The following is an 18164-nucleotide window of genomic DNA, read 5'->3' as shown; positions in this document are numbered from 1 at the left end:
CCCCAGTCATCTTTGAAGCAGAGCTGGAGAGCATCTCTCCGATTTTAGATTTGTTTTTACCGTACACCCGGACAGGACGTCATAGTCTCAGGATCCACCAGCAAATTTCAAGTTTATTGATGAGGAGTTTCAATTAGTTGTGTTCGCTCGGTGTAAAAACACCTCAAAGTCGGTTTTTTTTTCTATGAAAATATCCCCGAACTCGGTGACAAGTCGACTTGAAGCATCCCCATCGCTATGACTAATCGGTAGGGCTCTACCAGTCCATCCACAATCAGACTTCAAACCCAAACATCTCAACGTCAATAACGTGGGAACCAGCGAAGGGAGAAACGCACGACCGGGTCGCCCTCCTTGCCCCTATTAATTGTTTGACAGAAAACCTTCAGACAGCAGGGTGACAGATCTAGCCTGTGTGTTAATTGACTGGCAGTCAATGACGAACTAAGGACCAATCTACCGAATGGATTTAGTCCTTTCTATGCGACTTGTCAATCTATCAGATGAACTTTAAGGTCCATCTAGTGGAGCAACCACTTAGGCCTGATCGTTTTACGCGTTTGGGGGGAGTCGAGGAAATCCTAACAGCGAGTCAAAGCATTTATTTTACACAACAAACTCAATTGTAAACCGCGTTGTTATGAGTCAGTTCGTAAAGTGTCTCTCAAGGAGGGTCTGCTCCCTCTCCCACCTGGCATGCGGTCAATTCCTGTGGCTGCGCATGGGGTCCAGGTGATACTCGTAGGCCAGCCAAAACTTCTCCGCAATCCGTGGAGGAAAGTTAAAATCAGAGTGGTACTCCTTCAGGAGCTCGAAAAAGTCCTCCTTTGTCGCGGATCGACACTCCAGATCATATATTGATTGGGCTAGACGTGAAAGACTGATGAAAATGCTAGTTTCTACACGCTAGATCCTGATTGGCCAAATTAGGAGTCGTGGAAATGCCCAATCAAGTGCTAGTCTTCTTCAGCAAATCTTACTGGATAAAGTTGTTAATTTATGGAATATAGTTTTTGAGGTATAAGAGATTCAAGAAGCCGCAAGACGTATATAATTATCAATAAGGTTGTCTAAATATTTTTTGACAATTTAAAGTCAAAAGCCCTAGATTGAATTCGGGGCCGTCAGATTTGGCTCCCCTATTTTTTTGTGAATCATTTCTAGGCTTCTTTATCCGCTCTTCAAAGCCTCAGCTGTATACGACCGGACGTGATGGGCGATTTTACGTACGTAGCGTATGAACATTTCTGAGCATTTCAATCCCCCTATCGAGGTTTGCCGTGAAAGAGATTCATCAAATGCCAGTGAAGGTGGGTCCGTGCTCTTGGTACACACCTGTTCAAAATACCTACCATATGACAGCGAGTTCGGAACAAGTTTTGCATACATATCCATCCCAAACTACTGGCTACTACTGTTTCCTTTGGCTGAAATCTAAGTGTCAAAAAAGGGTGCAGTAATTTGCTTATGAATATCGTTTCATGAAGATTTCCGTGAATGCAGCTTAAATGGTAAATAGTGAGATGAAACTGACCCAACTCTTCGTCAGCAATACCGATGAAGTCCTCCACGGTCTCAGCAAGTCTGCGAAGCAAGACCTCCTGACTTTGACTCAACTGAAACGAAAAGCACAAATTCATTCAGCTCTGACCTCTTCATTTCTCAATGCTAGAAATGTGGCAAACAAATAAGGATATGCGATGAGAGATGTGCGTCAGGGTGGGTACATTAATGAGGAGAACAAAGTAACGGTAAAGTGCCCAACAATGCTGATGATACACGCGCTGTCCCTAGATGACCCAACTTACCGCAGGGCGGCCATCGGAGGTCTGACATATCGCTGAAAGCTTGAAATGGAATTTGGATTTTAAAGCACCGACCATCGAGGATATTTCTAACCAAGTTAGGCCCGCATGTGTCGCCTCAAGAGGTGGCAAATAAAATGGCTGAGCACAGTTCATTTAACCTCACCTTTTCTTACAAATCATAATAGCATTTCGTCTTTTACGTATCGAATAACCGTCGAATTCCGAGACGCAATTCTCTCTGGCTAATGTGTTGATGGTGCCTCCCTATTGATAGATATCTTGCACCTATTTCCGATTGGTTAAAATGTATTTACTATAGCCAGAATACAGCTACGTCGAAAAGAGGACGTACGGCTTCCCTGATGTCAGCACCAGTGGTGGTGAATCGGATTGTCTGCTTTCCAGATGTGCCAGGATGTTTGTGCCGTTTGGATAATTCCGCTGAAAGAAATGTCTTAATATTTAATCATAAAACATTAAAATGAAAAAGGATGAATACGAACTTCTTCGGTCGAAACATTTTTTTCAGATTCCTGTGGATGCTGCTTATGCTGCTTAAACAAGTTTGTCGAAACCACTTATGTTAAAATCTGTTATATTCCGGGAGGAATTCGTGTCTTACAAAACGCTACTTATGTCATTGCTATTTCAAGTATGGACATCAGTAAATTCACTGCAAATACTTCCTCTACTTAATTAGTGTAAGTAGCGGATTGCGAGGTGCAGCACCACAAATGCACCGAATGTGCACAGCACTCTGGACCCGTACCATCGCAAGGCCCCGTTCCGCCTTTTAAACTCAATGATGGGCTATCTGACGTGAGGACACTCTACATTCTGCACAGTTGAACATATCCTTCACATCTTCTAATTAGATTACCAAACGTAGAAAATAACGCTACTTCTAAGCCTTTAAAACAACCGATGCATCACAAAAGAAGTATGCTTCAATCGAAACCGTGGGGAGTACTTGTCTAATCTAGCGATGACGTGCACTGCATAAAAATTCTACCATATTTGGATGCTGATTGTAATGAAGCCCAAATTTTGCCTGAAACCTTCCAGGCATTCGTAACATCAGGCAGCTTTAGAGGTGAATTTGAGTTCCATCACAGAGTGAAGTTGGCAATGATACGATTGAACTGTCAAAGAATAACGGCAAAAAATAGCAGTAGGGGTACTTAATATTAAAAATGCTGCACCAGCATCCGCCTGAGCAATCCCACTGTCTCCTCTCTCCAACTACTCGTGCCTCATTTTTTCTTCCGTTTTTGCAATTACACCCCGACCTCCCACTTTTCTCATGAAGCGATTCATGCAAAGATGTAAGCTAATCGCTAACTAAAGGGAAAATTTTCACATGCTAAAAAGCGGTGTAAAGATCACACAATTAAGCAGATGACTTTCCACTGATTCACCCAAATCCGTTGCCTTATTATCCATTTAGTTATTTACTGCCATGTGGGATCATTCAGGTCTCCCATGATTTGAGCTTCAAGGCATTGGCAAGGAGATCTGCTACTGTTAAGCTCTATTGCAGATTCAAAGATGCAAGTAAAGAGCGATGCAAACGCCATAAATAGAAGACATCAACTATGGGCGGTTGAATTAACAAAGACGCATTACAAAAGTGTTGGGGTTGTTGCCTTACAAGTTGTGGTAAAACGAGTACTAATCTGACTTACGTAATGGGCTTTTCTCAGGCGAAATGAGACGCAGTACAATTCTGCTATCGAGCGGAAGCCCCTTGAGGTACTTCACCACATCCATGTGACGCGAATTGATGAAGGAGCGTCCATTGATGCACTCGATGAGGTCTCCGGGGCAAATACCATCAGGGTATTGTTCCAGAAACTTCGCCACCACGCCATTGTTTGAAATGCGTTTCACAAAGACCCCACCGGCTTTATTGTCCGACACGGTTAGACCCAGTGCATCGGCAGACTTCAAGAGGCTCACTTCCTTCGTTTGGCCTCGTATGTGGGCGTAAATTACATGATTGAAGGATAACTGATTGCCTAGCAGCTTGTTCATATCGACCCGTGGCGTGTCCAATGTGCAGTACATGATCTACTGGGAATAAGAGAAGTAATAACTCAGTTCGCAGTATTCATTTGTCGAATGGTTACTCTATGTAGCTGATCTGTACTATAACCTCCCTTCCAAAGGCTTATTCTACGACCGGGATTCTAAGTTCTTCCTTCCATAGGGCATGGTATGCTAATTTTATTCAAGAAAATTGGATTCAAATTTTCGATAGATAAGAAGCTCATGCAAATCAAGTGACCTTGGTCCGCATAAGTCAATGGCTAACCACACAACCACTTTTCAATTATGCAAATATCGTGGTAACTTTGAAAACCACTAAAACAAAGCAAATGCTAAAAATTGGGTGTGAAATGTATGACGCAGGCAAGAACTCTGTTGCGCTTAAACACTGCTGAAATCCAACAGATTTCGTCACAAAAGTTTTACGATGACGCATTCGTACAAATAACAGCAAACTTGTTTTGTGAAAGTCTACTTAAATTAAAGGGTATTTCCGTTTTGTAGGGCTTACTTTTGGTCCATTTAAAAATCCACAAACAGAGAACTTAATAGTATAGTCGGTGAACCACTTGAATTCAGTTAGCGACTTCAAGTTGGGTCGACCGTAAAAATTGCCGAATGAGTCACAGTAATAAGAGATCACGTGGATTGAAAATACGAATTTTGCTGCCAAACTACATGCTCGAGATGCTGTGTTAGTTGAAAGTTCAGCCCACAGACCGACAAAATTAAGGTTTTGACCTAAAACCAGGAGTAATTTTAACTGGTGAGATGATTCCTCATGCTACCTACCAACTGCGCAAATAATGTTTGATAAAATAAGGTCAAGAAGTCAACTTTATTGGTGTAACTAGTTTATTGCACTACTTTGGGGTGACTAATAACATTTTTGTAAAGTTTCTGCTTTTTTGAGTACTCGAATGGAAATCTCACCTTTACGGTTTAGTTGGAAAGTAGAGAAATTCGGAATTTGATGTGTGAATGTCAGCACGTGTTCATGACTTTGTTAACTTTAAATCGGTAAGTCAAAGTATGGCATAATTTTAAAGCCCAAAATGGCCAAACTTCAGAGTAATTTGTGCGCTCTGCCTGCACTGAGTCTCCGCATTGGCAAATTTTAGACCATGTGGGTTTGTGTGTGCTTCAGCAAGAAATCCGCTACAATGAATTGCAACAAAATTACAGATTTTAGCGAAAAACAACCTCCACACTTTGATTGAAAGGGGAGGCAAACACTGAAGTCAAAGTACTCGCTTGATCACAGAAGCGAGAAATTAGTGGAATTTTAGGATAACATAAACATTTGCTTTTCTCTTTAGACTTCAAAATGGACGTTGTTCCCCTATTTTCAACAAATAACTCTTGTTTAAAACGATTTGGAGCCTGAGAAAAAGGGCGAGGGATTCTTCACCAAAAACATTTTACTCTTAATTAGCCCAAAAATTGCAAACTTTGGGTAATAAAAAGCCGTCATTCCACTACCAAATAGATGCGAAGGGGCAATATTACTAAAAGGCTCTATGCCAATATGTTTGTGTAATGTTTCCACAAGACTTCATGCAAGTTGTGCCAGAAAATGTCAAGTAGCTCATCAAAAAGGACGTTATTCTTTGAATCAGAGCATTTATGCTCTAATTAACAGGTTTAATAGGGAATTTGAAAGTTGGTGGACCAAGTTAAAAAATGAATGAGTCTTCAATGGCCAGTCTTCTAGGAATGCTGGCTCCACCAAGCTTCTCTAATCGAGTTTTTACGCTAATAGAAGGTAATAGAATAGCCTTTTTGAGTGAGAGGTATAAGGGAGAGAAAATCAGCCCAGAACATGACCTCTCAAACCATTTGAAAACAGATGGAGGAGTTTTCAAAGCTTCTCCACCTCTTTATGTCACAATTCAAGTTTTCCATTGAATAGCCCCTCCATTGACCGGCAGATGCAGAGCAGAGAGGCAATTCGAAAATTTTCGTTTAGTCGAATCGTGAGACTGGTACTTATTAATAAAGGCGATTCTTTGGGAAGTCATGTAAACAAATGAAGTTGAGAATTTCAAGAAAACGTGAATATGGGTGACTCACCTGCGAGACAGGGATGCTGAAGGTCTCTGCAATTCGTTGATAGAGCTCAGGGATGTTGGCAAAGCCCGAGATACGAACCTGGTTACTGCCATGAGCAAGTTCGCATGCAAAGGAGAAGGGCTGAACCCGAGCCGCCCCATCCATACCTACATCTTCGCTTCCCATCCCCATTCTATCATAATTTGTGCTACGGGGCACCATGGCCGGGTTGTGCACATATAACGACCCCGAGGCAGAGCTCTGCTCCGGGTTCATTTGAATGCTGAAGGGTTCCAGGCTTGGACGTGGCCTTCTTCGCTGTTGCAGATGAAATGGTGGTGTATGGTGACTACTGTAGTGATTTAGCGGGCTTGGATACATCCTACTAACACCTCTTATGTGTGTGTGTATGGGTGTAATAGACACGCAGAAATGAAGCACTCCTTCCTTGTCTTTTACGGATCCTTCACTCGTGGTTCACCTTGCACCTGGTTGGTCCTTGGTTAACCAATGGAGGTTTGGTACTCGGATTGCCAAACTGTGTGCTCATCGATACGTCTGTGTGTGCGTATGTATGTGCTGAAAAATGGGGTAAAGTAGGATGAAATGAAGGGTGCATGACTCGTGACAGTTGAGGCGATGCCATCAAAAGAGTCGACAAAGACGAGACGACACGAGGTGCTCTTATTGTGACATTTACTGACACCAGTGCCAAAACAGCTCCAAAGCAGGACAAAACTCCGGATATAAAGAAAATACTAGGGACGTATCTGTGATGTTGGGATCAAATATCTTCTCACACGAAAGAAATTTCAACGACTACTGTTTCTGGTTAGTGGGTGATATTTAAAGCCACGACTGTGTTGTGATGGTCAGCCTGCGAGGGTAACCAAAGGAAGTACCGGGAACGACGCTGACACAAAGTAAGGGATTATGCAGTGATTTGGTACTTTATTTGACTGTGTTATGGAGGGGTGAGAGCTTCAGTCGCAGCAGGTTGTGCCTTCTTTCTATGGCATGGCGTTAGGAGCAAGCAGCGTCTCGGCTCTTCTATGCGACAGTAATATACGCTATTTCATCCCACTTTGGCTTGATGCGGCAGCATCGAAAACCCGTGAATCTAAGCTAAAAACAAGCAGCAACTATACTTCAGACGAAAGTTCAGGCACCAAATTCCAGTAATTTAAAGAAATCGAATAGCTGCATTAATTTTTAAATGTTGTAACAAGAGTCATAACTTGTGTTTAGCACTAGGTTTTATGATCTTGTTGGGCTCGATTGATTAACAAAATGTGCCAACAAAAGTTATGCAAAAGTAGACGTAATGCCAGCATTCGGTGTTCCTTAGGCTTCAGATTAATAAAATCTTCAAATTTTGCTGTAGGTTTGGACTCTCAATTTGAGATATTTACTGCCGATATACACAATTGCTTTTAGTAGTGCGCATTTCTCCTAAAATAAAAAATGAAGTTACTATACAGGCTTATTTGTAATTAACGACTTACGCAACCTTTTCAAACCTGGTTTTTAATATCGCATAAAACCAGACATTGCCCCTGTCCGACCTTTGTTTAACTTATTCGATGGCAGTCTCAAGGTTGTCGCTGCCGTTTCGTCGCTCTTTGATATTTGTTGGGGATGCGGTATACTCCATTGGAGGACTCCTCCCGGGAAGAGGGTGCCCCTCGGTACTGTTGTGGTTCTTTGTGCAATCCCCGAAGTCATGTTCATCGTTATGGGATGCTGTTTTTTATCTGCCTTATGTCCTTTGGTAGCTATTATTGCTTCGACAATCCCGCCGCCTTACAAGACGCCTTTTTAATGGATCTCCATCTCACTATGACTCAGTTTATGAATCTATACGCATTTTACTCTTGGCCAAATGTCATTCTTAGCCTCGTTGGTGGTTTTTTTATCGATCGTGTCATTGGTATTCGCTGGGGCGCCATATTTTTTGCCTCCACCATTTTCGTTGGTCAATGCCTTTTTGCCCTGGGAGCTTTTGTTTCCAGCATCTATTTGATGTATTTCTCTCGACTTATCTACGGAATTGGCGGCGAGTCCTTGTCAGTGGCGCAAAATGCCTACGCTACCGCCTGGTACACCTCGAGTGAGTTAAATTTTGTCTTCGGGCTTTCTCTCAGCATGGCCCGAATCGGTTCCACCATCAATATGAACACAATGCGTCCGCTTTACAAAGCTCTCGGTTCAACTTTTCACATAACTGGCAGTGAGCAAATGGGTCTAACTTTGTTTGTCGCCTCAGTAACTTGCCTCTTTTCGATTGGATGCACGATTGCACTGGCATACTTTTATAAACGGTTAGTACTATTGCATTACAATAAGTGAAATCTCGGACGATGTTAATTTTGTCCTTTTTTAAAGGTACTTGAAGGCCCAATCCGCTGTTGCTATTCGACCTCCACAATCTCAGCCACCTTCGTACAATTCGATTGACGAGACACCACAACCCTCGGAGACAATTGTTCAGCCCACTGTTCAGGTGGAAGAGGAGGAGGATCGGATCAAATTGAGGGATATCCTTCACTTCCCTGCACCAATTTGGCTTATCTGCATCATCTGCGTCGCCTACTACGTGACTGTGTTCCCCTTCATCAGTCTTGGGCTGGTTTTCTTCAAGCGTAAGTGAAGCGTAAATTGCTTTTTAGTTTTACATTTGTGTTTTATGTGCCGGATTGATCATCTATTTTTACCTCCCAATCGGCCCGCAATACACGTTCTCATCCATCCACTAATCCACCTTTCCTCATGCACTTCCGGCTCATCCACCTACCTATCCCTGATTGATTTGTTCTTGGCTCATTAATCCATTCCAGACCCATTCATATATTTTTAATTAATCTGTCTCAGACCCATTTGTCCTTTTGTCCCTTCGAAGGCGTGGGTACTTTGAGGGTATCTGACGCCTAGTGCAGTTTTGTAGGACCTCATATTTGACTAAAAGTAGGATAATTTAGATGTTTGCAACTTCTGAAGCACTTATCTAACCTTTACTCCTGATTGGACCATAACTTTTCTAGCAAGTAAGCTACTGAACTTCTATTGGCTCATCTCTTCTTGTTGGTTTAAATTGGTGCTTGCAGGTCAGAAATAGGCATTCATATCGTTTAATGAAGGTCATTAATTCATGAGCTGTCACCTTAATTTTCTCTATCTTGATACGGGTTTCATGAAGACACTTGACACTTCTATTCAGTGAGATTCAAAGATTAAAGTCATATAGACAACTCCAGCAATTCCTCTCGAAGACTTTTTCATTCTGTGAGGGATTTATATCCTGGAGGTGAGTCAGACTCGATCTGGTACCGAGATATAATGAGGTATGGCATCATGGATAGTGTAACTCAGTTATACAGTGATGTTTATGTGCTTGAGCTTGAACCCTGTGGAGTTCCCAACCAGATTAATTAGGGGACAATTTCTTTAATGCAAGCGTCTTTATTTACTGACGTGTACGAGAAAACTGGAAATAGGGGATGCGTTCACTTAACTATCGACTGTACACAGGAGACGCTGTGTATTCCTATTCTCATGCATTTGTATCATTTTGACTCGACGAGGCGTTTTAGAAGGTTTGAACTTTAGCCTCGAAATAACGAAACTTCTAGAATTCACAGCGAATAGCTTCCGATGTTTCGGAACTTGATCCAACTAGTTTGGACCCTTTAGGAGGATGAAAAAATTGAACTGAAATTTAAAAGGTGTGGTCAAGGATACTGCGTCGATTCTATTTTTAGTCGTTAGTAAAGTGGGCTTGCTAATGTTCTAGTAACTCAGTAACTCAAAGTTTCCTTTCTTAAACGTCGTCTCCTGCTCTTAATGGGTCTTTCTGTAGATTGTAGTTGTCTACAAGGGAGGGTTGGTTATGTGATCGCTTTAGATCATACCGTAGATTTCAGTACTGTGTCTTCTGCAAAGCGGACTGTTTTGGGGCAAGATTAATTTGTGAGCTAGTGCTAAAGGCTGGACAGTGTACTACAATGGCCATAGCTTGTGGGCCAATTGCTTTACGAAGTGACATTGGCCTAGAAGCACTATGAAACAGAGGGAGACCAGGACTTGGAGGGGTCAAAGGTACCCGAAATCGCAAGGACTGAGGATGGCACAATGCGACATCACACCACTTTTGTCTAGATCTTTGATGTCTCTCCGACACTGACAAACCACGTCATGGTTAATGACGCAGTCACATTTTTTGTAAACAGTCGATGCCCGAGTTAATCACGTATTTACATAACCTCTGTGCTGTTTTCTCTCATGCATAATTGCTGAAGCGCACGGTTTTGGGAATGTTAAACGGTCAGATATGCGGTCTGTTATGTTAAACCGTTTCTACATATTTCTAGTAAAATGTATATCTAGAAAGACGTCTCCCCTGCAGACAACTCTAAGCACAGTTTTTACAGCGATGCCTCATTTAGCCGCTCAGCAGTAAGGCATTTGAATGAATGGCAAAACTTTTGCAAGATAGGCGGCCGTGATGCCTCTAGCATAACCGTGGTTTACCGACACTCCTATGGTGGTACATTCAACCAACATGTAGAGCGTCTGCCCGATCCTGGACGTCAAATCGAAGGATAACCCATCATATGACGAAGTTGGATAAGAGATGGCCGGTGAATACAAGACGCACATACATGGACACCAACACCTCTTCTGTATTGTAGGAGACGTCATTCCTTTTGTGAATTTCATATTTTTCTGTCTATTCAAATGGGATTTGTCGTTGAGGCAAGTGAAGGGGTTAATTTTAGTCCATTAAAAATTTCTATTTTAATTGATTGGTTTAGGCAAGTACGGCCTTGAAGCCTCTGAAGCCGCAGCAGTGAACAGCCTGGTCTTCGTGGTGTCTGCAGTAGCCAGCCCATTAGTCGGTGCAATGGTGGCTTGGATTGGCTACAGCCTGATTTGGGTTACCTCGGGCGTCGCATTGTCCGTCATCTGCCATGGTGTCTTTGCTTTCGTCTCCACAGGTCTTCCTCCAGCTGTGACTATGTGTTGCCTAGGCTTAAGTTACTCCGTCCTTGCCAGCAGTCTCTGGCCTCTTGTCGGTGCTGTGTTGCCACAGTATCAGCGTGCAACTGCATATGGCCTCATCCAGTCCGTTCAAAACCTCGGTCTTGGACTCATCTCTCTCCTCGCTGGCTATATCGCCGATACTAAGGTACTTAATCTTCATTTTCAAGACCGAGATCTTTCTCCATTGAAGGATCTAATCGTCTATTCATTGTCTTTCAGGGATATCTAATGTTAGAACTTTTCTTTATCCTCTGTGCATCGGTTGCATTGTTGGCAGCGATGGTGCTGATGTTGTGGGACCTTCGGAATGGACGCAATCTGAACGCACCTTCTACAAGATGTCGACGAAGAAAGGTTGTCACCTCGCCAGTGGTGTCGCCTGTTCCTACGGATACCACACCGCTTCTGGGATGATTGCTCTTCATTGTTCTTCCGAATTGTGTTAATGAAGTATTTTTTCCTATTCCATTTCACGCTTTTGTCGAAGGGAGACAAGAGACATACGTCGATACGGAGGTCCGTGCTTCTGGCGTGTCTGGGTAAGGTGGAAGTACGATCAATCAGGAGAACTGAATCCTAGAATGAAAAGCAGGAACTTTTACTGGTGTTGTAAATGTTTCCAGTAGAAAATGTGGATAACTGCTCTTCTTGAACCGCGTGGAGCCTCATCTTTCGTGTAATGAGGTTGCACTCGAGCTCAATTCTTCCGTGGCACTGGTGAAGGCAACGTATTCACCATTCCGAAAAGCCAGCACCAAATGCCTCTTGTTCTCACTCATCACCTATGCCATGACTGGTCCACTCCCCTCAGCGATGCATCACGTGGTCAAGTCATCAGGATGGGATTCCAGTCGAGGTCATTACGTTGGGTCAAATGCGAAGGCAATCGTTAGGCACCACGAGGTCGACTTCTAGTCGATGTGGCACGCGTTTATTTATTAAGCCCTATTAAATGTTCCCTCTAGCCCGCAAATTTCTCATGTCTGGAAGATATGGTAATGGAGGAGTAGTCTTCTTAACTGTTCAAACTATTTCGTGGAGGTCTTAGGGGCCGCAATGCTGGCTAAGTGTCGAATTTGAAGAAGGGAGGTGTTGGAGATGATTGTTGAAGGTCTACCCCCGATCTCGTGTCTCATTGATCTTCCGTGTATAGTACCCGATACACAGGAGGCCATCTCTTCGCCTCAAGGGAATAATGCTTGTCCCAAATTGCAAGAATGACAACCATGGTAGACAGGAGTTGCATGACACCGAGGTAAGATCGACTTCGAGCCTTTTTCTCATCCATCCATCAAACACTCTAAGGAAACTACGAGAAGTTTTGAAGTCAGCGTGACACTTGAAGGTGTGGATATCTCTCCATCTCCACAGCCGACTCCAAGTACAGTTCGTACGACGATGCCTCACTCATCAGTAAGACATACGAATGCGTAGCAGAAATTGTTGAAAGACCGGTGGAAGTGATGACTACAACATCAGAACTGTTTACCTGCGCTCCTATGCTCAAACATTTAACTAACGCGGAAAACGTCTGCCTGATCCTGGATGCCAAATCTAAGGCTAGCTTACTGCGTGACGAAGGTGGATAAGAGATGGACGTTGAATACAAGACGCTCACCCGTGGACACAAACACCTGTCCATGCATTTGACCTCACGAAGTGACCTCCCCCGAAATCCCACTCTAATGTCTCACTCACATGGTACGTCACGGATGGGAGTGGACTGGTAACGACAGTGTTAGTCAAGAAAGGGAGGCATTTGATGCTAGCTTTTCGAAATGGTGAATGCATTGTCTTCATCAGTGCCGCAGAAGAATTGGGCTCGCGTACGACCTCATCACGTGACAGATATGCTTCTGCGCGGTGGCTACTCATTCTGCTGTCAACGTCTATGTATGTGCGTATGTCGGCACGCTCTCTGACGCGTTTCCAACCGGAACAATGAAAGAGACAAAGACCTCGGTATGGAAGTCATAATTGCTGAGGTGTGAGTGAGGTGGGGGTAGGGGAGGAGTGGTGGTCTGCACGTCTGACGGTTGACAGATGGTCGGATAATAAAGGGACGAGATGGTACCTCGTCGCGTTCATTACCACATTCATTTTTGCTGAATGTGGTACTGGCCAGAGAGAGAATTGAAAGAGAACCCGATTATCGCATATCTCGAGAATATTTGACAACTAAATTCGATTAAGCTTTGAGAATACCAAAACAGACGCGTCTTCTAGACTTCTTCACATTATCAGCGCGTTCATTCATGCAATCGCTGACGTAGTGGCTGCTAAGGCCAACCGTATGGTGCATTGTCATTGGTGTACATGTCTAGGTGTGGCCATCTTTGGTGCGTTTGGCGGCATTCACTTGCAAACTGGGCTGCTTTTAAACAGTGCACAGTACAGAGCGCCTAAATTCCTTCCTTGCTGGAAATGTCATTTTGACATATGCCTGGATTGCCGACACTTTGATGTGTTATGTCTGGCACTTAGGGTACCTCGATATTTTAAATGCAATCCTGTTGCAGCGTGTCAGGTCTCCCTCGAAGAGCTGCGTTTGTCGAAGTTAATGAGGAGAATCTATAACATAGTAGTACATTTTATTCGTATTTGTAATTTATTAGTGTGCGATGATATTAAGGGATACCAAAACGTTTGATTTTAGCTTTTTACACCAAACTTTTCTAAACACTGGCAGTCTGAAAAGCATTGAAGTAAATATTATTGCTACTAAAATAAGCTAAGTAAACACCTTTTAATCCCCTAAGTGGATATCTTCCGGTAGACTGTTCAATTGTCAGTTTACGAAAAACGAGTGCTGCTTACCGTACTAAATATTTATAGTCTAAAATTGTTTTCAGCTTGACATTGGTGTATCGTGCCGTCTTGCCATGCCATCAATTTGCATTTTCAGTCCCCTCAGTTGACGGCAGCGTGGAATAGAAAAGGCTTGAAATTAAATGCCTCATCCAGTCAATACATTCACCAAATGTGGCAAAACCTGCGGAGCCTTACTAATAAGACGTTTTAAAAAAAGCGAATGCTGCTTGAGCACCCGCTGTATGGCAAATTCCACATGTCACATATATGTGACGCTAGACGATGTCGTCATTATTACAAATAGAGGTAGAAATACTGGATCATCAAAACAGGTCTCAATAAATCGGCTACGTTTACGAGAGAGCTGAGACCTGGAAATTAATATCCATTTGGATTGTTCAAAATACCGCCACAGGACCTAATGGGACTTCTGTTCCCATGCGCTCTCCTCTCTCTGCCGGAATTCCAAGTCACAGCGGCTGCAGTGGTGTGTTATTTATTGTGTCTGACCAATTTCTGGGTCTTTTTCGTTCCCTCGGCTAATCCTCCATCCGTTTCTCCCTGTCCCTCCCCAAATCCCATTTTCATCTCCCACTTCCCGTTGTATGTACATATATGTGCATGGACGTGTGTACGCTTGTGTCTGCACAAGCCCGTTTGGCTGTGTTGCCTTAATCACGCAGACGTTCTACTCGTGATGGGCATACACACACCAAGTCAAACGAACCGCAAGTGCGTGCGTGAATGGCCGCGCAATTGATAATTGAAGTTTACGCTCGAATCTGTGTAAATGTGCCTCTACGGTTGAGATTCGCGCCACGATAAGACAGGCACGAGGCGGTGACGGTAGCAGCGACAGCAACAGTAGCCAATCAGGTGGTGGCTGAGTCATCGGACACGTGTACGTGCGTGCCCGCGGACAGTTCGTGTCCGCCGTTTGCACGCAAGCTTTTTATGTACGTAGGTAAGATGGGGGCCATGAGGGGATGGTGGCGTCGCCTTTTAACGAGTCAGGGTACAGAAGGCGTTGGAGGGTGAGGGTGGCTAGGACGGGCAGAGGAGGAGAGTGAGGGCTTGATGACACACACTAGCAAACTACGTACTCGCGTCAATCATGTGTGGCCCTGTTAAAATGGTCACAAACGTCCGCGGAGTAGCCTCTCCTGAGGGCTTAATTACTTTTCGCATCTGCCTAGCCAAATTTAGAAGTAAAGCCCGACTTCTCAATGGATGGCAAAAAGAAGTGGTTAGTGTCTTCATCACTAGGTGTTTAAAAGGGCTAAAGAGACCGGTAGCAAAACTTTATACCGCCATCGCGGAAGCCCATTCGGTGGAGACTCATTAGGTCTACATGGTTATTGGCATATTTTCCTCGGCGCCTTTTGATGACACGGTAAATGGCCGACATTATGGCTGAACCGCCGTCTTCAACAGTGGCTGTGTTTTTTGTGCATTTGAATGGCATTCCACTTGTCATGTGCTCCGCTGTGAAGCCGTATCGATATGGCTTACCCGAGTGAGATTGTTTGAAGCTAGAGGGGTTTCAGAAGGTGGCCCTCACCTCCCACAACCTCCTTCCAATGCCTTGTTAACTTGTGGTTAGAGGAAGGGAGAGAGGAGTGGAAGATTTGTACTTCAAGTTGGAGAGGATGTATTGCCTCAACCTCATCTCAACCACATGGTCACATATTCAGTAAAAGGGATGGAAATTGGCTGGAAATAGAGAAAAGCGTACTTCGTATGAGTGGAATGCGCAACATAATGGTGTCTCGTTGGATGGCCAAGGATTATGAGGGGTGATGCTGATGGCCAAACGTCATACCCATGGTTGTCGTGTTACCACGCCTCAACACCTTCTGCCAGCTTATTGTAATTACTTCACCAGCGCACATCTAGACATTGAACGTAGGGACTCGTGTGCCAGCTTTTAGAAACAAGATTTTACTGCCTCCCGTACAGTCTGTGTGACCCGGAAAAGAATGAATGTGGAAAGGCACTGCCGTAATTAAAGCTTCTTCGAGAGGGCCCTTACCGAGCGTGCTCACAACGCCAAGGTCTCGTTGAAGTCCCCCTTTAAGGAGCCCACTTGAAGAATGTATCTAACGACACCGCCTTCTCCTAGTGGTGATATCCAATGAGCTAACCCCACAGATTTAGTTTTTTTTTCGTGTTTTGAGTAGCCAAAAGGCATCTAAATAGCACCCACGTGGAAAGCGGAATGCCAGGAGCCTGCGTACTTTGGTGTTCAAATCGGCCCGGGACTTTTGAGGTCATAAGGTTAACAAAATTCTGCTTCTAAATTTCTCCAAACACTTGTTTCGGGGGGGTCAAAAAGATTTATCGGTATGGCCAAACCATCCTGGGAACTGACGTCTTGGTCCTCTTTATCATCGACACTGAGACACTCCGCTGCGCATGCATCCACCACTTGGATGCTTATTCCGATTCAGGAGTGAAATTATTCGTCACTATTCTTGACTACACGAATTTAGGTAAGCTTAGTCTTCCAAAACGCGAATGATCTGGTCTTCTTGAGTGATTTGACCGCTGTAATGACTCGAACAGAATTCCGTGGTTTCTTGATTTGTGCAGGATTTGTGTCCAGTCGATCCATCGGAAGCCATGAGATTTGTCACCGAAGTTTGGAATGAAGTCTCTTCCCAACCTTGTCGAAAATAGCGTTGGGTCTTAGTTCCTGGCTTAAGAGTGATTTTCAAAGCGTTGACACAATGCGGGGTGAGGAGGGCATGATGACAGAAACCTTTAATTTCTTAAATGATATTCTAACGCTGATGTCAAGAGAGACAGATAGTCAGCAACTAGAGCTTGGAGAAACCTGAGAAAAGGACGGAGGGTAGTGATGAGGTTGAGACATCATCTGCCCCAGTTCTGCTCTTCCTCCCTCTCAGAACAAGTTGGCAAGACAACCACTTTTGTATTGTTCTTCTTATCAGGAGGAGGGGGGCGGGGAAGCTAGGTTTTGTCTTTGGATAAGTGTTCCAACTCAACGTGGTGTTCTTTTAAATAGCGTCTAGCTTCAAGCTATATCACCCAACTGAACCATGTCGATGCGATTTGACAGCAGGGCATATGACAGGTAAAATTCCACAGCGAATGTGGGAGATCCACAACCGCCTTTGAAGTCGGCATTCCCTGCGCCATCAAAGGGAAACACTTACTGCGGAAGCTACTTACCAATTCCTATGCCTTTGAACACCTTCAGAAGGGACCGCACCATAAGAGGTACTTGCGGGCGGCCTTCTTTCTTACTTCCACTTTTGCTCCGACCCACCTAGGGGGAGGGGGGGGAGGGTGGAAAAAAACCGCTAACAGAAGTCATTGAGAGAAGGAAAGAGCTGAAGAGTCGCCTTGTGGAGAGGTTAATTTTTCAAAATTAGTCCATCTGCTTGCAGACGGATGAATCACTGATCAAATGAGATGACAAAAAGGGCAGCTACTAACTTTAGTAACCTCCTGTCTGCGCGATAACTCATTGCCGCAAGTACATCAGAACGCACGTGTCTGGAGGCAATAACTGAGGAGGATATTCATGCTTCGTGAAGAAACGAGTGAACAAAGATAAGATTTTTTTCGAGACAATTTTAAAAGAATGTCGGTAGTTTTAGCGTCTATTTGTGATAGAAACGGGATGTGGGGATCAAAAAGTCACCAAGATGTCGTGTAGATCACCTCCAGAGGCTAAAGATACTCTGTCGTTGAGCATTTCAGTTAACAGTCTAACAGCAGTGAGGCCAAGCATAACTGATGGCTTTTTCTGTGACATTTGGTGATGGTTTCCGGTTAATGAGATAAGAAGTACCGCCCTGTACTCTTTCAGTACCTCTTGGAGATGAAATACGTTCCATCGATCAGGAAGAAGACTTGAAATTTACAGTCGGATGAGCTGGTGAAACATTCAGATTGAAGTCACCTGTTTTACACCTTGAGCCCTTTTGTATTATCAAGGTCCTAACCATAGGTTAAGGATAATCAGAACGTAGCTGTGATTTTCAACCAGTATATGATAGAGTTCTTATTGACAGATCTACCATTCTTGCAAAGTTAGATATCGATAAGAAATCCTCTAAGATTTTGAGGAAACTTTGTTAAAATTTTGCTACTTTTGTCATATTAATTTATCATAAGTAAACAAGCAACTCATGCATCTGTTGAGCGAAATTCCCACAATCGAAGGTTTCCACTTTTGTCAAATAGATCACTTCTTGAAACCTACTTTTCCACATTTAACAAACTATGAATGGTTACAGCATTTGATTCCCACCATCTTCCAAGGAAATAGATTATTTATTCCATATGTGTGCAATTGAAAAACTAATGGATAAATACAGGCTGGCTGGATGGATGGATGGATGGATGGATGGATGGATGGATGGATGGATGGAT

General features: G+C 43.7%; 2 protein-coding genes across 2 annotated transcripts; one reads left to right on the top strand and one right to left on the bottom strand. All coding sequences in view use genetic code 11, as the record gives it.

Moving 5' to 3' along the window:
• Nucleotides 1–702: 702 nt before the first annotated feature.
• On the bottom strand, nucleotides 703–6290 carry EGR_08298 (PDZ domain-containing protein GIPC1; the record flags this gene model as incomplete). Its single annotated transcript, XM_024497547.1, has 5 exons — nucleotides 703–866; nucleotides 1535–1616; nucleotides 2161–2249; nucleotides 3494–3878; nucleotides 5931–6290. The coding sequence occupies 5 exons, from the start codon at nucleotides 6288–6290 to the stop codon at nucleotides 703–705; spliced, it is 1080 nt and encodes a 359-aa protein (XP_024348025.1).
• Nucleotides 6291–7547: 1257 nt separating this feature from the next.
• EGR_08297 (Major facilitator superfamily domain-containing protein) lies at nucleotides 7548–11363 on the top strand (the record flags this gene model as incomplete). Its single annotated transcript, XM_024497546.1, has 4 exons — nucleotides 7548–8230; nucleotides 8295–8551; nucleotides 10721–11094; nucleotides 11169–11363. 4 exons carry the CDS (start codon nucleotides 7548–7550, stop codon nucleotides 11361–11363), a joined length of 1509 nt encoding a protein of 502 aa, XP_024348024.1.
• Nucleotides 11364–18164: the final 6801 nt, after the last annotated feature.

This window comes from Echinococcus granulosus, assembly GCF_000524195.1.
Source record: "Echinococcus granulosus chromosome Unknown EG_S00102, whole genome shotgun sequence".
In the NCBI taxonomy this organism is placed as follows: Eukaryota; Metazoa; Platyhelminthes; class Cestoda; order Cyclophyllidea; family Taeniidae; genus Echinococcus; species Echinococcus granulosus.
This window is presented reverse-complemented; position numbering and strand designations above follow the sequence as displayed.